Source organism: Coccinella septempunctata, chromosome 9 (assembly GCF_907165205.1).
Source record: "Coccinella septempunctata chromosome 9, icCocSept1.1, whole genome shotgun sequence".
Classification (NCBI taxonomy): domain Eukaryota; kingdom Metazoa; phylum Arthropoda; class Insecta; order Coleoptera; family Coccinellidae; genus Coccinella; species Coccinella septempunctata.
This window is the reverse complement of record NC_058197.1, coordinates 11,159,509-11,182,609: the sequence shown is the minus strand read 5'-3', so window position 1 is coordinate 11,182,609 and position 23,101 is coordinate 11,159,509. Positions and strand designations below refer to the sequence as shown.

Below are 23,101 nucleotides of genomic sequence, written 5' to 3'. Positions count from 1 at the left end.
ATAAAAAGACTTGTACCCTTTATGTTCGGTAGAATGTTACTAGATGGCGATGTAATAAAATTTGGAATTTTACAATAATTGTTTAGTTTTTCGAGGACTTTTCGGGAAATATCAATCATTCGCATAAACAATCATCAGAAACGATAGCTTTTTCCACATCTCGATAAGCAAAATCGATATATACTTTCGTTATTTTGCGGAATAGAGTATATCGACATTGACAGAAATTGGCGGATGCGCTTGTGTGTACTAAAAAAACAATCGAATTTTTCTCGATTTATATCGTCAATAGTTGACGATCATCGGTTTTTCACAAGCGATCTTTTTCCTTCTACGATCAGAATTGCGAAATGACAATTTGATCACTCATTCTGATACCTACATCTTCATTTTTAAATTTCAACTCAGAGTCTCATCACTTCTATACAAAAATGAATGCTACAGTTTGAAAGATTTGGTTGCAAATCGATGAAGGCACCAGGTTTTCTTTGCCATTAATATTAGTAAAGTATGCTATGAAGTGCTGATTCATTATCGAAGAAAGTTCAAAAAATCATCCACATACTCCTCATTTCATTCAAATGGTCCATCACATTATTTAAACAGAATGGGGAGAAAATTCATCAGATAAAATTTTGTTATATGGTTCTCAGAAATGGAAAACACGATAAAATATATAAACTATTGTCTTCAACAATGGAATTTTTATTGTTTTACCAACCAAATATAAAACTTTTTAACCCTAATACTGTGAATATAGAGGTTGAAATCATCATTTTACTCATTTGGTTTTTTTACTCTTTTTGGAATGACTGTCTTTATCTCTATTTTTGACAGGCTGCCAGTTTAGAGGATTCTTACGATAAATAGGCCATGGTGGAATTGTAATCTGAAAGAAAAGGATTTTACACATCATAACTACCCTTTCTTTGGAATGTATACTAATACATTCCTCATTCTCACAAATGAAAGAATAATATAGTATAAATTGTATAATTGAACTCACCAAAGATGCTAATGCGAAACCGACTCCTAATATGTAGACAGTCATTGAAAATTGTTGAATAGCATAGCCGTAAACTAATCCTACGATTCCAAACAACGTAATAATTATTCGGGACAATTTTTCAGCCCATGCCTGACCTACATAATCCTGCAAAACGTAAAATGAGCGTACTCCAATACTTACACTTACACAAAGCTATATTCTTTACCATATGCCAGTTATCGACGAATTCCAACATCTTGTATCACGAATACCTCTTGCAAATGCTTATCTAATATTCTTTCGAGTCTCGGTTTTTTGAACAAGAATTCCAATTTCTACCTAGCTTTTTGTTTACCGGTAGGATAGGGAATAATTTTATATTTTATATGTACGTATGTCAGATGACGATGATGACAACATTGACAAAAACTGTCACTGTCAAGTTTTCTGATAGGTTATAACTATTTTGGGCATAAGCAACCGATTTTTAATTTTTTATTTGGCCCAAAAATTATACCATTTAATTATTATTAGCAATATAAGCATCTATAAAACGGTGAGTTGTTACATTTTCCAGGACTTTTCATAACTTCACATTCTCCATTTTCTCTTTTATGTTTCAGGTATCCTCACAAGGATAGTTTAATGTTTGAGGGACTTGCTGGTTTTAGCATTTCAGCTGGTTTTAGCATTACAGAAAGCATAAGAAGGAAAATGAATTTGAAATTTGTGAGTAGATTAATTACCCGTTACCACTCTACATCCCTACAATTCGTCCCGAAACATGACACTGTCTCTGAGAAAGATGTAAATATGCTCAGAGAATTCATAGCAAACTCCCAGCGAATGCTCATTCTGACAGGTGCTGGAATCTCTACAGAATCAGGTTGAATGGTAAGCATTCTGAGTGTCAATATACTCATGCGTGCCATGTAGGAATTCCAGATTATAGGTCTGCAGATGTAGGCTTGTACGAACGAAGGAACTACAAACCAGTCAAACATCAGGAGTTCTGTTCTTCCTTCCGAACGCAACAGAGGTATTGGGCTAGAAATTATGTCGGATGGCCAACTTTTTCTCAGCGACAACCTAACGTCACTCACAACTGTGTCAAGAATTTAGAGACGGTTCACAGAAAAATATCTAGCGTTGTAACACAGAATGTGGATAATCTGCATTATAAAGCAGGTAGTGAAGATGTCATCGAATTACACGGCTCAGCATACAGGGTGGTGTGTCTGGGATGTAACAAAAATTACGACAGATACTACATACAAGAAAAATTAGAAGCAGCTAATCCTAATTTTAAAGAAGATACTGAAATGGTCAGACCCGATGGTGATGTGGAAATATCAGCTGTAAGTACCTTGTCGATTATGAATTTGATAATTTTTTTTTCGATTCTTGAAAGTCAGTTAACTATGAAATGTTTTGTTTCCAGGAAAGGCTCAGTGAGTTTGTTCCTCCTAGTTGTGAGGAATGCGGAGGAATTCTCAAGCCAGATATTGTTTTTTTTGGAGATAACGTACCCCGTCCTAGAGTAAATTTAGTTAATGAAAAATTAGCGGAAGGAGATTCTCTTTTGATATTGGGCTCATCATTAACTGTTTTTTCAGCTTATCGAATAGTTCTCAAGGTAGATAGTTACCAAGGCCATTTTGAACTGTTTCTAATAATTTCAATATTTTAGGCTGCAGAGACCAATAAGAATATAGCGTTAGTCAACATAGGTCCTACAAGAGCCGATGATATTGTTGGATTGAAAATACAAGCAAGATGTGGAGAAATTTTGCCTTTAATATGTTAATCAATAGTTTAGTTACCTTAAGAAGGGAATTTCTTCGTTTATCATTTTATTTATATAAAAATTCAATAAATAAAATGGAGATGGGATGTTTGTCAAGTAATTTTTTAGAGAATGTGAAATGAATATACTTTGTTTTTGATTTGATTAAATCACTTTAGCACATAGATTTATTATGCTGTTCATTAATTGTTTAATTTATTAATGACTTTTTAAGTGGTCTAAAATGTTAAAAAGCTTATTTTATTGGATATAATGGAATTGTTAAAAACCAGTATCTTTCTGTAAAAATGTATTTCAGAAAAGGTTACATATTATTTATATAAAGAATAATAAATACAGTTGGAATTACTTATGTTTAAACTTTCAAATACTGAAAACCGCTTTGTACAAAAACTTGATATTCCATTTTGAAAAATTGCTCACCGTATGAAATACGACAAAATTAAAACAATTCTTTCATTAGATGATGAATTTCACATGAGGAACAAATTAATTTTCAAGCCTGTTATTTGATTTTTTTTCTGTAACGAAAATAATTGCAGTTATGATAGAACTTGATATTTTCATTATTTACACAGAATTAAGACGTTTCCATTAAAAAAAAGTTATCAGTGTTGGAAGTCTGAGAATTACTCGAACCTAAAAGTCTACAAAAAAACGCTGCACTCAAGAAAACATTGTAACTAAAAAAAAAATTGAAAAATCCATGATGAAACAAAATTTTCAGAATATTTAATGAAAAAATACAATGTAAATAAAATTTCACAATTTCTGTATTGAGTCATCAAATAAATATTAATATCATGTCACACGTAGTTCAAATTTCCTTATAATATCTTCGCAACTAGCAGGAAGAACACCACGTGAAATTTATGACGTAGAACAAAAGTATGCCCAGAAATTTGGTATGATCACACAATCGTCCCCGATCCAATTGGGAATTTAGCATTCGGATTCAATCCTCTGCTACGCATCGAGTAAAAAAAAAAATGGTGTTGATAAATGTAGGATACCACGCTATAGGTAGATGAATTTACATTATAAAAAGTAGTCCGCTTGTGGAGTTTTCGAAGGCAGTCCCCTAGCTTCCTGAGGCGCAGCCTCAAATATTGTGAAGTCTCTTTGTAAATTTTCATTAAGCTCTAAGATGGCAGCTACATTCCCGCATCTGTAATAGGCAACCAAAAATTATATTTTCATAGATAATTCCAACAAATAAAATTTCATAACAATATTTATGTACCCGATATGTTTTCGTTACTTAATTGATTGAATATTAAATACTTATTGGTGAATTTGGGGACCTACCTATAGCAGTAGTTGGGAGCCGACCAAACAGTTAACACAGTCTCATTAAAATGCCATTTGTAACCTTCCATAACAAGCTGATGGGCTCTGCATATCATATCTATTTCATTGGCAGCATTGAATTGGGCTACAACGTCGGAACCAAACAGGTACCCTGCGCCTCTAGGGGAAACACCCCATCCTTGTGTATCTGACATTATACCGTTGAAACGTTAGTTTTTGCGGCCTGAAAATTCAACTTTCTTACCTTCGGGGTCGCTCCACAAAAGATCGCACATGGGTCCGTCGTGAGGCACCTCCTGCTTCCTATCTATCACCCTGATTTGGTCGAGGGTCTGTATGGAAGGAGACAAACCGCCATGCACACAGAATATTTTTCCATCAATGATTGCTGATAAGGAAAGGTAATCGAATATTTCGGTACAGTATCTCCAAACCATGATAGAACCATATTTGCGGAGACACTCATCGTAAAAGCCGTATACTTGGGTGATTTGTCTAGATTCGTGGTTCCCTCGTATTAGTGTTATTCTATCTGGATATCTGACCTGAAACCATGAGTAAAAGTTGCGCTCAAACATAAAAACACCTAATAAAAGCTTACCTTCAATGCTAACAAAAGCAGAAATGTTTCGACACTGTAAAAACCACGGTCTACAAAGTCACCCATAAACAAATAATTTGTTTCCGGCACATCTCCACCAACTTTGAAAAGTTCTTTTAGATCGTAAAATTGTCCATGAATATCTCCACATACCTGCAATATCACTTAGGGTCAGTTTCATCCTAAATTATTCAACAAATATTTCTTACTGTGACAGGGGAGTCGACTCTTTGAACGTTGCTTTCTTCCACTAAAATTTCCCTAGCTTTGGCACATAGAGCCTTCACTTCTGATTCCTTTATTATTTCACATCTCTTCAGCTGCTCAATTTGTCGGTCTAAATCGCTCGCTTCACACATCTAGCAAGACAAGTTCAGAATATAGTACAACTAACTACTTTGACCCAATTCAAAGAACTTTCACCAATACTTTTTTAATAACGAGCATGGAACTAAAAGTTTTTTAATTTCTACGCGCATTTCAATCCTATAAATGTATATGGGAAAGAAAAATTAGTGTTTACAAAGAAATTAAAGCTCAATATTTGGGAAAGCTATGATTTAGTATTTGTGATATATTTCTGAAAAATGGACTTTGAGAGTCGTTGGTAATACGCCTGTAGTCAGTTATGTGAGGATCTATTGAACTGGTCTTCATACAAGGAGAAAAAATTGATGAAAGCTGAAAAACTCAAACAAATTGTTTCATTGTTAGGTTATGTCATAATCAAACTTAGATTTACAATAACTATAATCACATTCCGGAGTTAATTCCCATGAAATCACTATACTAATCATTGTTTCAACTGAAATTATAAGAATATATCACCTTTTCAACTTAATTTTAGAAGCAACGCGTTTTTTTCAGTCCAAAGCCCTACGAACGAAAACAAACGGACCACAGACAGATGGCAGACTGACAGATGAAAGAGACAGAAGATGGCATAGTTTTTGGAAAAAAAATAAGGCATTTAATTGAAATATTGATTCAATATGATTCCAATATTCACATTAGATATACGAATGGTACTCTCTGGGAGCTGTAATCGACAGATCTCAAAATTCCGATGAGAATTGTGATGAAATGGCAAACTTTAGATAGAAATACTTGCCGAATCATGAGTATTATCGGCATTCTAACCAAAAAATTCCTGACGAGTATCCCGGTTTTCTGAAATATCGTTACCCCCTATGAATGTGGTCGGGAAATGCCCATCCTCTAATGAATTTTCCTTGCTATATTTTCCATTTTTCGAATTGAAAATAGGAACGCATGCGTGTGTCCTGCCTTATCACAATCTGACTTCTTTTCATTCAAGATTCAATCGCTATTTTATCCCAAAAATAGGTTGACGGGTTCGTGTTTCGCGTGTACTAGTGTTTTTCGTTTCTGAGGTGTTTTTGTTTGAATTGTGACTCGAGCGAACTTTTTCAATTTGGAAAAATGGGAAATGTACATACAGTAGGACCTAATGAGGCACTCATAGTATCAGGTCAGTTTTTTCGAGTTTTCCTGGACGAAAACTGTTGAAAAACGCTTCTAAAAATATAGGGAAAGAAGACCAGTAACTTCGACGGAGCACTCTCCTTCCTTGAACTTTAAACGAGCACCTTCGAGAAGAAATAACACAAATCCACCTTTTAATCTAACCTAAAATTGTCCAATGTTTTTCCTATGATTCCTGGGTATATTTTGATGTTATTATTTTGTTTAATTGTATTACCTGAATCCTTCAATAAATTCCTTCAAATGATCCAGTTTCTTTCCTTCCATTATCTTAATTTACGTTTCAATATTTGTTTGTTTATAATTCTCAAGTTGTAGGTAGGCAACACGATTAACTATAAAAGTTTTTTGTATTGCCTATATCGTAACAATTCAGGATGTGGGTGTCAAGGTCTGACGTCTGTAATTAATACAGAGTGCGCTCAATAATTGTTCGAAGGCAATCAAGTTTAATCGTTTAATGCTGACGGTAATAATTCTTTCGTCAAATCGACGTTTTTTCAGTCTTTGAATGAAACACCCCCTGATCAATAAATATCGTATATTATTCTATACCGAGTTCTATACATCTATATAATAAATTATTCCTATCAGACAAAACTTTATAAATAAGAGGTATGTAATTGGATGTGGAAGCAATTATTCCACAAATAAACATCTCCTTTCGATCGACAATCATGGTCAACTATTTAAATATTGTTTTGACGACCAGATACAGGGGTAGATCGAAAAGTGATATGTTTCTTATACTTGAATCACAGAATCATTCCAAAACTAGATGGAATAGAAAAGTTCTTCTGGGTCCTCGAGGAAGGTCAATTAAGAACTTCGTTTCTTGACTTCGTTGGAAGGAGCCACAAGATCTTGTAAAGTGCTTAGGTTAGCATCATTCAGCCATTGCTCCTTGATCATATCAGCAGCTTTTTCACCTATCATGAAGGAAGGTGCGTTCGTATGTGCGCTGAGAGCAAAAGGAATGATGCTACAATCCGCCACTCTTAATCTCTTGACTCCATGCACTTTAAGCTGGTGGTCCACCACGCTGGTGGGATCATTCGAAGGCCCCATCTTCGCTGTGCCTACCTGGTGATGTAAAGTGACGCTTATGGACCTCAAGCAACATTCCCAATAATCGTCGGAGTCGAATTTGAACTGCGTACAACCTGGATGTCTGTTGGGGTTCAACACTGACCCAAACCTTTGGAAAGCGTTAGTTCGAGACAGCCTCTGCACGAACCTAATGGCTGCTATGAATGTTTTTATATCCCTTTTGTAAGGATCCGTGAAGAAGTTTCCGTAGAATTTCGGATAATCCTTAGGATTCCTCGATGTCAACTCCATCCATCCTATAGATTTGGGGTGTAGCAACATAGGGAATACAGTCCAGGTCGGAAGACCGTGAAGAGGTCTGAGCAACCCGTCGTAAACCTTATTGGTTATCTTCATCCCCCTCCTGGTCACTATACCATAATCGCTGGCTAGACTACCCCCCACAAAGATCAACTCGATGTCAGGTTGGGGTCCAGGCTCAGTGGCGTATTGCGTCTTGATGTAACCAATACCCTCAACACCTCCAAGGCTGGTCAGAGGCCCGGTTCCGTTCTGGATGAAGGTGCCAAGGGCATCGCCTCCCATAACTTTGGCCGGTCCCAGCGATTCCGTCTGGTTGATGATGAAAGCCAGGCCAGGGAACGTCAGGTGATCGTGGAGGTTTCTGCCCACCGGGAGGTCTTGGAGTACCTTGATTCCAAGGCCGCGGAGATGATCAGCCGGTCCTATACCGGACAGCATCAGGAGTTGCGGGGAGTTGAAGGCTCCTGGAATTTAAGAAGGCATCGAAGCTTAAAAATATACGTTTTGGATGGTTTCTCAACTGACCTGCAGATAAGATGACCTCCTTGGAAGCCTTGATCTTGTAGATTTTTCCACCAATTTCGCACTCCACCCCGTATACTTCCCTCTTAGTTTTGTGAATTAGGAGTTTTGTCACGTAAGCAGGGTGTAGTATGTGTAGGTTTGTGCGGTTTCTGACAGGCCCTGAAAAGTATAGGAGAATGTTAATTGTTGAGTAATTTGAATCTGAAAAGCCATTTTCTTTGGAATTTTATTAGGTTTTTCTGTAGAAAAAACGTGAATTGATTCAATATATCCTCAACCTGTGGCAAGCAGATCGCTGTTTAAAGGATACAGAATGCAATTGATGAACAATTATTCACGCAATATTGATCTAGTCGAGATGCCATTTAATGAATTTTTTATGAACGTAATTTGTTGTTTGCAGTTGCGAGAACAATAGTATTTGACGTAGATACGATATGGAGGAGAAATTTCATCTGAACAATTGTAATCTCAACAAGGTCGAACTTGAAGTTTGTTCAACTCACAAATATTTACCAGTCCATTTCTAAAACAAGTGCTCCAATGAACTTATCAAAAGTATGACGCCATATCAGCACCATTTTATGTCAATTCATTAACATTTCTTATCGTCGAACACTTTAACAAAAAATTAGGAGATCTACTTCGTTTTAAAGCTACCACAATGTTTAAAACAAGTGTTCAACTTCAAGAAATTGTATGGTTTTATCCAGGGTTTCATAATAAGCTCGCAGGTGACCAGTTTATATCTGTCCTCATTTTCATTGAACCCTTGTGGCTCTGAGATAGTCCTACTAAATATTGCTACTTTCTGTGTGGGTAATCAGAAAGAGAGTATTTCACTAAATAGTGAGACAGTAACTAGAACGCAATCCACAATTGTTCAAAAAATTATTTCAACTCCATATCAAATTAGGACACATACAGAATTTCGTGAAAGGATTAGTCTGCTTTTACCTGTATCAGGTTAAGCATTTGACTGAATGGGTTTCAGAGGAAAAAAGTTAAGCTGAAAAATAACTTGGGTTTCGTTCATCAACAATTCTTGGTCAAAAAAAGAGCTGCAAATTAAAAAGACATTGTTCAATGTCGTGGTTAGCAGTAGGTTCTCAAAAATTCATTTTTTTCATCACCATTTGGGTTTTTTCTCTCCGAAAGTGAGACCACTCCTTTAATTTCTAAACTTCTTCCTTAAAAACCGAAATAATTCTTATAAATCTTGGAATAATCGACCGACTTCAAAGATGTCTGAAACTATGATTATGAAGAAGGTGCTAAAAAATAGTTTGAATGTAGAATACCGTTTTTGAGCTATCAAAAACATCATTTCCTATATGACTCACATTTTTCTCATTTACCTGAGCATTTACCTATATTTGTGAAGAGGTGAAAAAGGCTGTCTATACAATGTATTCAATTTGTACTAAGTATTTCTTTAGTGATGACGAAAACGTTTCGGAAATTTCATTGGTCAATTTTTTCATTAATTTCAACCAAACAATTTGTGGATTGAACTTGTAACAAATAAAACAAGGCAATTAATAATGAAATTTCATAGAAGATGGTCTGAATGGCTTCCATCTACAGCTATGCATGTTTCAGTTGTTTTCGATAGATTTGAAACTTATTTTCCCAACATTTGAGGGTTATTCCGACCATCAGCACATCCTTCATCAACTCGCCGAATCAATTGAGCTCTGTTATTAATATATACAGGGTGACGGGTGACAATTTAAAAAATTTTCAGTCCAATAATGTCACGACAAGGATGATTTCAGAGAAAATGCCGGAACAGGTCAATTTCTATTCTTAGGGGGACATATTTTGAACAGAATTGTAAGCCGAAATCTCCTCAACCCTAGGTGTAGGAGCTATCACCCCTAAATTCTCAATAGGGAATAGGGGTTGAGCTATACCTCAATTGAAAGATCACTTGTCCCTCAACATGAATACTATGGTTAGCAAATTTTTATTGAGTCCTTGAAGTATTTACAGGGGCTGACAATTTGAAAACTTGCCCGGCCAATTATGTCTCGACAAGGATGTTTTCAGATAAAATGCTGGAACAGGTCAATTTTTTTTCGGAGTGGGACATGTTTCTAGTAGAATTGTAAGCCAAAATCTCCTCAATCTTGAGTGTAGAGGTTGTCACCCCTAAATTGTTTATAAGGGAATAGAGGATGAGCTATACAATAGTATTATGTAGAGGGACATATGTCTTCCAATTGAGGTTTACCTCACCCTCTATTCCCTATGAAGAATTTAGGGGTGATAGCCCCTTCACCTAGGTTTGAGGAAAAGTCGGCTTACAATTCTGCTCCAAATATGTCCCCCTCCGAATGAAAATTGACCTGTTCCGGCATTTTCTATGGAAACATCCTTGTTGCGACATAATGGGGAATTCTCCTCAATTTGGGTTATTACTGCACATGCAAGTTCAAACTGAATAATTATGAGTTTCATTCATGATTTTTTCAAATTCACCGCGGAAACTATTCAAAATCATCCTTCAAATATGGGATTTTAAAATTTAAATCGCTTTGTTCGGAGTTTAAGATTTGACAACAGCGCATACAAGACAATGAAAAGAACAATGTCCGATCAGCTTGTTTATTAAATAACAGCTGTTGATCTACAGGCGCGTACTTACTGGCGAGCTTCAACTGCAACCGACCATAAAAATCTCGACGATTTTACGACCTTCCTCGTTCGTCGCAGACTTCATCTTTGTCTATCTCATCAAGATAATGCATTTGTTGTCCTTTATTATCAAGGCATATTTCAGTCGATGTTGCCAGCTTGTAGAATTCTCACAAAACGCTTTACACTTTAAATACCCATTTTTATTTTTAATTTTTAAGTGCTTAAAATATTTTTTTTTGGGAAACGGTTGAAATGGTTATTTCAAAATGTGACGTTTCAAAGATATTTCATAAAAAATACATCATTTTCGTCAGAAGGAGTATTCCCTATTGGCCTGACAAGTCTAAATTGCCTCCCTGTATTATTCCTGAGAGTCTGGTCTGCAATCAGAAGATTCTTTATGATTCTAGCCACGCTTGTGTCTAATAGATTACTAAAAACTTGTGTAATGTAACAATCAACTAGGTATATTTGACAATTATGACTTAAATGTGACAAACATTTATTGTTGAATTACCATCCCTTACTGGATAGGCTCAGAGGAAACGGTACAAAAAATACGGTATAGGTATTTCCCACAACGTTTCATTTAGGATAGCCATCTTCAGAGTAGTTGGTGAAAAAAGGGAAAGTAATCAATTTCTAGTATTTTGCGATTGACGTCTATGAATTTATTAGGGTTGGTCACATTTGCAACTTACTCAAAAACGAAGTGGCAGCACTGTGCCTCTTTCCAGACTTCACGGTGGCCTGCACCCTGGAAACTCCGAAGGGGATCTTTGGCGAATTATAGTCGATATGAGGCAGACCCAGTTCCCCTCCGCCAGCTATGAAGGCGTCTAGAAGTCGCGATTTATATACGTTTTCCACCCCCAACAGACCATCGTTGTTGTGCACGTCAGGGTCCCTTTCAGACAGTCTGGCTCGCTCAGATTTCAGGAAGTAGGGCAGGACCTCGTTATAGGACCATCCTGCGGGAGAAATTGACGAGAAATCATTATTTTTCTTATATTTTCTCATCCCTTTGCACACAACAGAACTAATATACAGAGTGAGTCTTTGACTCGAAATAGTTATTTAATCAACTAGGTTATTAATGAAAGCGATTAATGTTCGAGATCATTAATTGTGTCTTGCGACCTCAAGAATCCACTTTTAAAATATTTGTATACATGGTTAAAACTATTTAGAGGGGACTACAGGGATATAGAAAACCGTTAGAAAAACAGGGTGGCTTGAATTACAAAAATGTTGCGTTATTTAAGGATGAGTGTGTTGGAGCGAACAGTTCCAAAATATCTCTGATAGTTCCTGGGATATCTCGAAAAAAGTGAAAGTCAAGATTATCTTTTTTTTTCATAACTCATTTATTTTTGGAGATAACCACACGAAATTCGGTTTGCAGTCATAATACTATATAGCCATTATACGGGTGTACTAATTATTTGTAATTTAAGACACCATGTATTTTTGACGGTTTTCGATATTCCAATAGTCCGCCTCTAATAGATAGTTCTAACCCTGTGTAACGTGGTTTCCTCGGAGAAACTTATCTCGAGCGCCAGCTATTCTTTTCACTAGGAAGAATAGCAAACCTACCAGAGTAGCTGCTAGTCGGAGACAGAGTTCGCTGTTATCTAGGGTGGTAGCGATAACGAAGTAGTCAAAATTAAATTATGTACCAGTTTATTCACACCTTCGGAAAATGATTATATAAACAACGGAAATATGTGTAGGTATTAAATATGAGCCAATCGATCAGCAAACATAAATTCTGGAAATTCGATCCGACCACGAGCACTTTATAAAGTTTATACCGGGTACAGTGAAAAATCAAAGGTTGTTCAATAAAATGCGCCAACCAGAACTGACGAAATGGATACTAAGGATCACCTCGCGAAGTGAAATGACTTGCTATACGGTATCGGGATGTAATTAATTATATTTCTCCAAAAATAAAAGAAACAACAACCAGGACGGATCTACTCGAGACTTTTATTCACTACCCCAAGGGCTTACGCTCCATGACTGATAGCGAAGAAAAGGTCTATTTTGAGCGCAACTACGGGATTTCACTGACGACGAGCGGTATCTCTTATTCTCTACTCAAAGGGCTTACGCTCCATGGTATCTCTTATTCTCTACTCAAAGGGCTTACGCTCCATGACTGATAGAAAAGAAGAGATTTCTATTTCAACACTTATTACGTGGGAACGCGAACAGGGGGGTTGACGGGACTTCCTCTTCACTACCCCAAGGGCTTACGCTCCATGACTGATAGCGAAGGAAAAGTCAGACTCGCGAAACAGGGTAAAATACTGTAAAAGATAGCTAAACAGAAAGCGATACAGTACAGCAGTGTCAAAGAAATAACCGGTATAGGTCCAATGAAGAAACTGAACGGTATAGAAGGGGACCTACCTCCTTTACTTCAAAGCACTCGCGGAAAACGAAAACAAAATTTAATTTCAAAGCACCAAACCTCGCAAAACAAAATTTACTCTAATAAAACGTCTTGAACTAAAAATTTGTTGAACGGCTCGTCGCAAACACATTTACACTGCTTATCGGAATGAATGCATTGAAGAGTTGAGAATTAAAATATTTTTAAAGGCGGAAATGTGAAATGAAAGGAATGCACTAAAATGAATTCCGATTTTCTCAGAAAATTCGGATTCATTACACCTGTATATAATCACACAAAATACAATTCAAGTACCTATATTAACTTGAAATGAACTCAGTAAATCGAAGACAAAAAATAAACGTGAAAATAAGGCAAAGAATAGCAGAAAAAGCCAAAAAACCGGAAGGTTGATAAATCGAAGCATAAAATGACCTCGAAATTATGATCAAGAACAAACAATTTTCAATGGGTTGATAAAAGAATATAAAATTTTGGCCAGACGAAATCTGGACACCCAAGGTATTCTGCTAGCTTCATATGAGGGTAAGTACATTTAAAATGATAGAAAGCGCCTAATAATGTTGAAAATGTTGTTGGACATAGAAATGTACTTCACAGAAATTCCTTCTTGATAACATAGGGATGGGGTGTAGAATTTTTCACAAGCAACGTGTTCATGGGGAATTCATTAACCCTTTTTCATATTCAAATAAATAAATGCAGATGTGGAAAATATGGAGAAATCCAAATTTGTTGGTCCTTTTATGCTTCCTGGTGATATTCTAACAATCTTCGGTCTAAAACCCCTGGAGTCCTGTAGACCATCTTTTATAAAACATAAAATATTAAGTTTTCCATGTATTTATATTCTAAACTGCCTGCTTTACACGAGGAAGAATATTCATTCTCAAAAAAAGTGTTGCCAATTTCATGAATATAATACTAGGCAAAAAGAAACCATTTGCATTCCAGCTCATAGAACGAGCAAATTTGAGTATTCTCCTATGTATAGTGGCATAAAATTCTACAATCATCTGCCTGATAGACTTAAAACGTTGAAGTTTTCGAGCTTCAAGAAAGAAATAAAAAAAATTCTTTTAGAACAGTGCTTTTATAGTAAAAGCGAATATTTAAATTCAGTGGTAGAGTGATATCACACTAGGTAGTATCTTGGGTGTAAACCGTTATCATTGTTATTTTTGTTTTTTTTTTTCCTTTAATTTTTTGATTTCCTTTTTCTGTCTCCTCTGAGGATAATTAATTAATGTCTAAAGCTATTTATGTTGACTCTTCCTATACATGTACAATGTCTCAAAGGATTCAATAAATTATTATTATTATTATTATTATTATTATTAATCCTCGATATCCCGAACATAAAAAGCACTGTCTTTTTCTACCATTCAAATACATAAAATAGAATCACCTGGATTTCCTTGCGAGGCCCATTTGTTGTAATCCACCGGGTTGCCTCTCGTGTAAATCATGTAGTTGATGGTAGAGGTGCCCCCCAGCGCCTTCCCTCTAGGCCAATGCATCCTGCCCCCCATCAAACCTTCGAACATCTTCGGCTGATATTCTGCGTAGTACTCCCAGTTGTACTTTGAATATTGAAACACTGGGGCTGCCAGGGGCACGTCCATGAAGTTGGTCTCGTAGTCCCCAGCTTCTATCAGAAGCACCTTCCATTCTGGTATCTCCGAGAGTCGGTTTGCTATTACTGAACCCGCAGGACCGCTTCCGACTATGATGAAATCGTAGCTTGTTCCTGAAAAAGTTGAAATACTTTGAAGGAGCTTAAGGTCACAACATAATATCAGGATGTAATGGAGTTTCTTCGCCGGGCGCAAACTATAGGTACTTTCAGTGCTGCAGAAAAGTAGCATACGAGGATGTATTGATATCTAGTTAGCCTAGACCAGTTCTACGCATAAAAAAATATTGCGTTACCATAGCAACGAACAATAACTCACTAGAAGTGTTAGTGTGAAGTTTGAGGTCAAAAAAGTAAACCAGAGTTATGCAATAAATTAAAAGAAAGAAGATGTCCACCGAAATTGTGAAAATCGAAAAATTGGAGTATCGAGCCATCAACAAGCACCTGTATTTAAAAGGGTTAAGAGGTAAGCAGACTTACGAAGATATGCTTAAAACCCTTGGTGATCAATGTCCTTCATATGCGACCGTGAAAAATTGGACTACAAGTTTCAAAAGAGATAAATTTTCCATTGAAGATGATGACCGATCGGGAAGGCCAGTTTCTGTGTCAGTCCCCGAAAATATCGATGCAGTTCATGATATCTGAAGCACTGACTATTTCATACGAACGCGTTCATCATATAGTTCACGTCAATTGCTGCAAAATGGATCCCCAAATGTTTGAATGTTGACCAAAAGCGTGCAAGGGTAGAAGCATCGCGTTCGGTCTGTGCTCGATTTGAAAACGATGTAGACTTCTTAAACCGAATTGTTACTATGCATGAGACTTGGGCACATTTCTGCGATCCAGAAACAAAGCAACAATCGATGGAATGACGTCACTCTGGTTCTCCAAGACCTAAGAAGTTTCGTTTCCAAAAATCTGTTTGAAAAGTTCTTGCTTCAGTTTTTTGGGATTACCATGGAGTAATAATCATGATTGATTTTTTGGATAAGGGTAGAACAATAACCGCAGAATACTATTCGCATTACTGACCACTCTAAGGGAAAAAATTAAAGAGAAAAGACGCGGAAAGCTGTCCAAAGGTGTTTTGTTTTTGCAGGACAACGCCCCTTCACACAAATCTCATGTTGCCATGCAAAAAATTCGTGATTTAGGGTTTGCATTACTAGAACACCCCCCTTATTCACCAGATTTGGCTCCATCTGACTATCATCTCTTTCCTCAACTGACAAAAAGTTTGAAAGGTCGTAAATTTTCTTCCAACGAGGAGGAAATAAAAGCTGTGGAGGTCTGGTTTGCAGAGCAAGAAGAAACATTTTTTTTGAAAGGTCTAGAGACGTTGCAGGTTCGCTGTAATAAATGTATCCAATTAAGAGGAAAATATGTTGAGTAATAAAATATTTTGACATTGAAATTTTGTTTGGTTCTGTAGTAGGCTGAGACTGAGAATTTTTCAATATATCCTCGTAACAGCCTGGGAAAATTAGGTCGTAAAAGAGAAAAACCTCATTTTTTGAAACCTTCTGTTGTTTGTAAAAAAAAACAAGAGAAGAAGAAGAAGAGCGGCCTGAAAAAGTAGGAAACACTGACGCCTTCATAAAAGTTTCGCATTTTTTGGTGTTTGTAGTAGAAATTTATCAAGAAAACGTGAAAAATTTTGACACCCCATTTCTCAGAACGGGTGCATATTCCTATTTGATCTTCACGAAATATTAGTGTTGTCCAATATAATAAAAACGGTGATTCGCTTTAGCTGGAGAAGTAATAGCATAGGATTATATTAAATATGACGGAAAGATTCAAGATTTTTCAGGATATTCGAGATTAATTCACAATTCCATGAGTTTGCAGGCTATGAAAGAAGTCTGAATAGAAACTGACCGGAATTTCTATATTAAACTTGATATATGTAGTTTCTATACGACCTAGCAGAAAACTAGAAGAAAACTGAAGGATGAATTAATATTATCGGTACAAACGAAATCTCTTTATTTGCATCCAACATCGTTTCATGCCAATTTTATGGTGTCTTTTCGGAGAACTGAAAATTGCAACATCAACTATACGGATAAGGTATATAATTATTCAAGAAAACTGGAGATCTATATTTTTACAAGCTTCCGATCTTCTTAACAGACACCTGAAATGAATTTTCAACGAAAAAAACAACAAGTGTTTTGGAGAAATTACTTATCATTTTATTCGTCGAACTGTTTGAAAGAACCGGTTGTGGATAAAAGAAAATGTGATTTATAGGTGAGCAAAATGATTTGATTATGAGGTCCAATGAAAATCTGGAACGTTAAAGAAGTTTCAACTAGTTTTGAAGTCATTTCTTCACTTCACGCAAAAATATATATCTTACTGGCGACCCACTTTAACATTTTTTAACTTATTTTCTCGTCAGTGATCCATATACAGGATACATAAAAATATATGATACACTTACTCAAGGTGAACCTTGGAATCCAGTCTTCAGTGCTCGCCCAGTAATCCTTGTCGATATTGTCGTAAACTTTACTGTATCGATTGACCACGTTGTGTATGTTGTTGAGGAAGGTCCTGACAGTCTCCTCTTCTTGCAGATTTTTTTCTAAAGACGCCACCAGCATATCCTGCACCTGGCTAAGAGCCTTCTCGAATTGTAGGATCGCCAAAAATGCGCAAATGTGGATGATCTTCATTGTGTACCATTTAGAACTGAAACAACACAACATTGGCGCCTTGATTTCGAATTTCCACCACTGGAAATCTCTAGAAAGCAACGACGACGTTTCGTTTTTTTAAAGCGACTGAAGGAATGAGGCTTTAAATCGATCTAGACTGAAGAACGGTATTCGAATGTTGTTGTTGGCCTCTTCTACGATCTACCGGTTTGAATTCTTTTTTTTTTGCCTCCGATTATGAGCGAATATCAAAAGTGTAGGTACCTGAAGATTGACATTCAAATTATCGCGCGATATTTTTTTTATGTAGTAGGGAATCTTTCTTAGATTAGGCTCATTGTTTCACTTTGATTACGGGGAATTTTGGCATGTGTGGGATGATTATTTAACAGAACTCAGATTAGAATTGGGATAAATTATCATAAATTCGTGAAATGCATTCATACGAAATTATTTCCGTAGAAGAAAGGATCCAAAGATTGACGAAAATTTCAGGCACACTTTTATCCTTTGCCAAACGCGAATATGTTCAGAAATATTCGTACTTCGTTTGAGATTAGATTTCCTGTTGTTTTCTCAAAGCTGTGTCCTTGAATTAAATACATGTTACCTACTTTCATCACATGAGATCAACTCCTAATTAAAATTTTGGCCAGTAATTCTATGTCTTCTAATCATATTTTATGATCATGCTGGAATAAATAGGATATGAACTTTTCTCTTTACATTTTACTCACTCTAGCTTAATTTTTCTAAATGAGCAATGTCTAACATCAAAAAAAGTTGAGTGGAATATGTGATTGAACTAATGTAGTTATTTTTCCTATGTTCTTATTTTTCCACATTTTTATTCGATATAAGTCGACAATGAGTACAAACACATGTGTGCGGTTACTTTTTTTCATTTTATGCCATTAAGTGGAAAAATTATCACGAAATGGTTCTAGCATAATAAATCTTCGTATAAAAACAATACATTTTTCTTTCCACTATAGGATGAACCTTGAATCACATTAAAAAATTCCATGACTCGAGGAACAAATTAGAATCAAGAATTTTAAGAACTAATTGGGTAAAACTCATGGAGTGGAATAAAACATTGAAACATAACATATTGAGGGTCTCACAAGAATATCTTGAATGGCTTAGGAATTATAATTTTTTATATCTGAAGTAAATATTACAATTTTCGTCATTTTTATAGTTTATCGATGGAAATTTGGAACTGGGAGGATAATTATCTGATTAACTTGATTTGTGCACCAAATTCTATAAATTCATTTCCAGTAGATCCAAGGAAAAAGTTCGGTTTATTATTACCAATAATGCTCGGGTGCAACATTTATAATGAACTTGTTGAAAACTACATTAATCTGTATCACTAAACATTTTTCATTTTTGCAGTGTCAGGAACAGCCAATAATGTAGGGTCTTTAATAGCATAGTACCTATAGAATTTGAAAATTGATGTCCACTATGAGGTTATATTGATGTATTAAGACCCTGATTATGATGGGCCATATTTATATTTAGGCATTCACGTATTTCCTTATTCTGTGTATTTTGGGAGCAATTTTGAAATTCAATTGATGTCGTCTTTCGATTTACATGCTTTCCTTTCATTCACCATTAACTATTCACTGGCTACTGATGAGCATATTTATACAGGTTCTGCAGTGAATGCCTTCAAGAATAAATCACATTCGAGAAAAAATTAATGATTTCTGAATGAACAACGTTCATCGGCTATTTTCTGATGGCCATAATATCATTTACATAAAAAAGAACATTTATTTAGGATTATGCCACTTTATGTGAGTTGAGAGTTCCAGAGATTATAGATAATCGATATTTTTATACTTCCTCTTCAACTCCAATTTTAAATTGTCTCACTCACCGATTTCTAATTGGAAAACCATTAGGAACTTAATTGATTTCCGAATGTTATACTTGGATTTACCGGTATTCATAATGTATCGAAAAAATCTCAGATAACTTTTCATTACCCTGGAAAATTGGTATTGTTTTTCACTAGATTCATTGCATTGTGGAAAAAAATTGTGCTCGTCAAAATTTATTGCAACTGAATCATATCGATGAAGATTTTTCAAAAATTTCTTTGAGTATTTTCTATAATTTGGTTCATGACTGAACGTATGTTTACTGAATTATATCATCAACTTTGTGCGGGAAAACTTTTTTTTTTTGGTATAATGGTGCATCGAAAGTGTTTCACAAAATTGGACTGAAATGAAAGGAACCTATAAACCTTGTTCGAAATAACGATGAAAAGTATTATGGGTGTTTTATTTGAAAGATACTCTATAGATCGTAAGATGAACGAAAAAAAGGTAGAAATCATGCTCAAATAATTCAAAGAATGAAATAAAATTGCATTGCAGCGTTTTTCTCGAAAAATAAGGCAAATAAACTAGATGAAATTTGTTACAAAAATCGATGCCAGCGATCCTTCAGTCTGCCGGTTCCGATCTATTCATTTTAAGGGTTTGTGAGTCATGAATCGTGAAAAAAGTATTTCCTAAACTGTTATTTCGTGAAGCAGCGGAAATATGAATTAATGAACCGTTGCAAACATCTGCACTTACAAAAATTGTAACGTAGGTCCATTTGGATGGAAAAATTCAACAATAACTCTTCATTATGATTCTTCAGGATAAAATACAGAAATTGAGAATTTGGAATGAAAAGATTTTTTTCATGCAACAAAAAAATTATTTACAGGAATTGGAATTTTTCAGCGAGAAGAATAAATAACACAAGAGGATTGAACCCATGGGGATATGACCGAGTTTTGCAAATTTTTACTCACTTTCAAAATAATCTCATAAAAACTCAGAGTAGGTAATATGAATAATGTAACCCAAGCATACAACACTGAACTTTTTCTTGCACTTGAGCACTTGAAGTTCTTGAAAATACTAGTAGTAGATCGCCATTCATTTATCATTTTATGAAGATCGTTTGTGGTCAAGGAGGGGACCCAATATAATAATATTCTTCTGATCGGTTCAATGAACAATCGAATAATATTACTTCTATTTTGATTTAAAGTTCGTTTCCTCACGCATAATTGACGGAATATAATATTAATTTAATATACTAGTATAGCCAGGAGATCCACCTTGTAGGTAGATTCACCTTTACTGGCAGATTCGCCTTTCGTCCGTAGCTCGGGCCTTCGGCCCTCGCGATACGCCTTTTGTTCGTAGCTCGGGCCTTCGGCCCTCGCTCGATTCCCCTTTTATAAATATCTAGGCCAAAAACGTTTTTTAAAAGCCCGATCGATTTAAGGCACCTCGTTCTGTGATCGCTGCCAAGCCGTCAAAACTGACGTTAACCTTTAAATCACACTCTGACATCGATTGTCAAAGTGCACTTTCACTTAATTTTCTCTGATAATCAATAGAAAATAATTTAATTTTGTGGAATGACACTCGATTTTTAATAGACGTCAAAAATTTTCAAAATTCTTACGCTTTTTTAGGTAATATCGTTCGGGCTCCGGGAAAAAAAACAGGCCTATTTTAATTTCGGGTTCTTCGAGCTTAGTTCGATACCCATCCCGGCTCTCGAGCTACCGCGGATCTCTCAAGCTAATCAAATCAAATTGGTACCTTTTCGCGAAAATCGTGAATTTCGCGATTTTCTCACGCAATTTTCGGACACTTCTAGACGGGGTAAAAATACGATCTAGGCATTTTCGGAAAGCTCGATTCTTACTCTTGCGTTCCATTTACCGCTCTACCCGGCCACGCGCCTTCGGCGCTCGCCATTTCAAATTTCCCATACCCTCCACCGACACTTCAACGTGGCAAAAAATTTGATACGATTCGGTGATCATTTTTTATCAACGTTATAGTATTAACGAGGATATATTGGATAATTCTTAGCCTACTATAGAACCAAACAAAATTTCAATGTCAAAATATTTTATTACTCAAAATATTCTCCTCTTCATTGGATACATTTATTACAGTCAACCTGCAACGTCACTAGACCTTTAAAAAAAAGGTTTCTTCTTGCTCTGCAAACCAGACCTCCACAGCTTTTATTACCTCCTCGTTGGAGGAAAATTTACGACCTTTCAAACTTTTTTTCAGTTGAGGAAAAAGATGGTAGTCGGATATAGCTAAATCTGGTGAATAAAGGGCGTGTTCTAGTAATTTAAACCCTAAATAACGAAATTTTTGCATGGCAACATGAGATTTGTTTGCAGGGGCGTTATCCTACAAAAACAAAACAGCTTTTCGCGTCCTTTCTCTAAAATTTTTCCCGTACAGTGGTCAAAAATGTCGAATAGTATTCTCCGCTTATTCTTCTACCCTTTTCCAAAAAATCAATCATGATTACTCCATGGCAATTCCAAAAAATTGAAGCAAGAACTTTTCCAGCAGATTTTTGGACACGAATCTTTTTAGGTCTTGGAGTGTCCAAATTGACGTGAACTATATATGATGAACGCGTTCGTTTGAAATATTCAGTGCTTCAGATATCCGTCTTAGCCCAATTCGACGGTCTGATAAAATCATGTCATTAACTGCATCGATATTTTCGGAGACAGACACAGAAAGTGGCCTTCCCGATTTGTCATCATCTTCAATGGAAAATTGACCTCTTTTGAAGCTTGCAGTCCAATTTTTCACTGTCGCATACGAAGGACACCAAGGGTATGAAACATATCTTCGTAAATCTGCTTACTTCTTAAACCTTTTAAATACAGTTACTTGATAATGGCTCGATACTCCAATTTTTCGATTTTCACAATTTCGGTGGCCATCTTCTTTCTTTTAATTTATTGCGTAACTCTGTTTTACTTTTTTGACCTCAAACTTTACACTAACACTTCTAATGAGTTATTGTTCCTTGCTATGATAAAGCAAAATTTTTTTTATGCATATTAGAATTTTTAATAATTCAATCATGGAACGATTTCATTAAATTCTTCAGTTCTTGCCAAACGAAAAAAAAATCATTGTCAAATTATCTCAAGTTTGTTTCAAGATTTTTAGAACGAATAGATATATCAAAAGCAAGGAATCTGCTCCTAATTGTGCAAGTGTATGTTTCAAAAAGAAAACTTCCTCAAAACACAAGTGCTTTTGAGAGGTGCATTCAAAAGTGGTCGAGATCGTTAAAATGAAGAATATGCTCACAGAAAGGAGTGTGGGAGAAATCGCAGGTGAAATTCACAAGCTTTCATTTTGTGATATCTTTCGACTTTAGTTGATTGAATATTCAATAATCGAATACTAATTTATTCTCGTTAAATGTTTTCTACAACTTAAAATACAACTCCCTGTAACATGTGCTGCCTATTCAATAATTGTCTTTCGTTTTACTGACCATTGTCAGAAGACAACCAAGTCATTTGTTGCCTTGGCCCCCTAGAACTCCCGATTTTTCACCCATGGACCACGTCTTGGACATTATGTGAAGAAGATTACTCTGTTTACCTCAACCTACATTGACCCTAGCAGCCCTTCGACATAAATCACTTTATTAATTATCATTTAACTGTCCCCATTACACCCTGTTATCAGGGCTACTATTTCTTTAGAACAAATTACATCTATCTACTGGTTTGAACAAGTTTATCAAGGAGAAATTCAA

The 23,101-nt window shown here is 35.8% G+C and overlaps 5 protein-coding genes across 8 annotated transcripts in view; 2 read left to right on the top strand and 3 right to left on the bottom strand.

Annotated features, from left to right (window-relative positions):
* Positions 1-684: 684 nt before the first annotated feature.
* LOC123320678 (signal peptidase complex subunit 1) lies at positions 685-1,385 on the bottom strand. Its single transcript, XM_044908062.1, has 3 exons — positions 1,215-1,385; positions 1,007-1,153; positions 685-889 (listed from the first exon to the last, which is right to left on the bottom strand). Exons 1-3 carry the CDS (start codon positions 1,242-1,244, stop codon positions 782-784), a joined length of 285 nt encoding a protein of 94 aa, XP_044763997.1. The 5' UTR covers positions 1,245-1,385; the 3' UTR covers positions 685-781.
* Positions 1,386-1,405: 20 nt separating this feature from the next.
* LOC123320675 (NAD-dependent protein deacylase Sirt4-like) lies at positions 1,406-3,143 on the top strand. Of its 2 annotated transcripts, XM_044908059.1 has the most exons (5): positions 1,406-1,544; positions 1,612-1,874; positions 1,925-2,346; positions 2,430-2,496; positions 2,539-3,143. In XM_044908059.1, exons 2-5 carry the CDS (start codon positions 1,634-1,636, stop codon positions 2,676-2,678), a joined length of 870 nt encoding a protein of 289 aa, XP_044763994.1. In that variant the 5' UTR covers positions 1,406-1,544; positions 1,612-1,633; the 3' UTR covers positions 2,679-3,143. The 2 variants fall into 2 exon arrangements, with proteins under 2 accessions (XP_044763994.1, XP_044763993.1); XM_044908058.1 differs by having other exon boundaries at positions 2,430-3,143.
* Positions 3,144-3,505: 362 nt separating this feature from the next.
* Positions 3,506-5,841, bottom strand: LOC123320674 (serine/threonine-protein phosphatase 4 catalytic subunit). 2 transcript variants are annotated; one of them, XM_044908057.1, is made up of 6 exons: positions 5,819-5,841; positions 4,917-5,066; positions 4,708-4,860; positions 4,351-4,651; positions 4,104-4,293; positions 3,506-3,963 (listed from the first exon to the last, which is right to left on the bottom strand). In XM_044908057.1, the coding sequence occupies exons 2-6, from the start codon at positions 5,064-5,066 to the stop codon at positions 3,834-3,836; spliced, it is 924 nt and encodes a 307-aa protein (XP_044763992.1). In that variant the 5' UTR covers positions 5,819-5,841; the 3' UTR covers positions 3,506-3,833. The 2 variants fall into 2 exon arrangements, with proteins under 2 accessions (XP_044763992.1, XP_044763991.1); XM_044908056.1 differs by lacking the exon at positions 5,819-5,841 and adding an exon at positions 5,536-5,693.
* A 146-nt stretch (positions 5,842-5,987) lies between these two features.
* The window catches only part of LOC123320672 (flotillin-2), a 248,107-nt gene continuing 230,993 nt past the window's right edge, over positions 5,988-23,101 (top strand). Inside the window, exon 1 of the mRNA XM_044908051.1 lies at positions 5,988-6,199. Within this exon, the coding sequence (XP_044763986.1) occupies positions 6,151-6,199 (49 nt within the window). The 5' untranslated portion in view covers positions 5,988-6,150. The remainder of the gene's footprint in view (positions 6,200-23,101) is intronic.
* LOC123320656 (glucose dehydrogenase [FAD, quinone]-like) lies at positions 6,738-20,414 on the bottom strand. Of its 2 annotated transcripts, XM_044908031.1 has the most exons (6): positions 20,301-20,414; positions 17,254-17,504; positions 14,568-14,909; positions 11,436-11,705; positions 8,092-8,250; positions 6,738-8,030 (listed from the first exon to the last, which is right to left on the bottom strand). In XM_044908031.1, the coding sequence occupies exons 2-6, from the start codon at positions 17,486-17,488 to the stop codon at positions 7,033-7,035; spliced, it is 2,004 nt and encodes a 667-aa protein (XP_044763966.1). In that variant the 5' UTR covers positions 17,489-17,504; positions 20,301-20,414; the 3' UTR covers positions 6,738-7,032. The 2 variants fall into 2 exon arrangements, with proteins under 2 accessions (XP_044763966.1, XP_044763965.1); XM_044908030.1 differs by lacking the exon at positions 20,301-20,414 and having other exon boundaries at positions 17,254-17,617.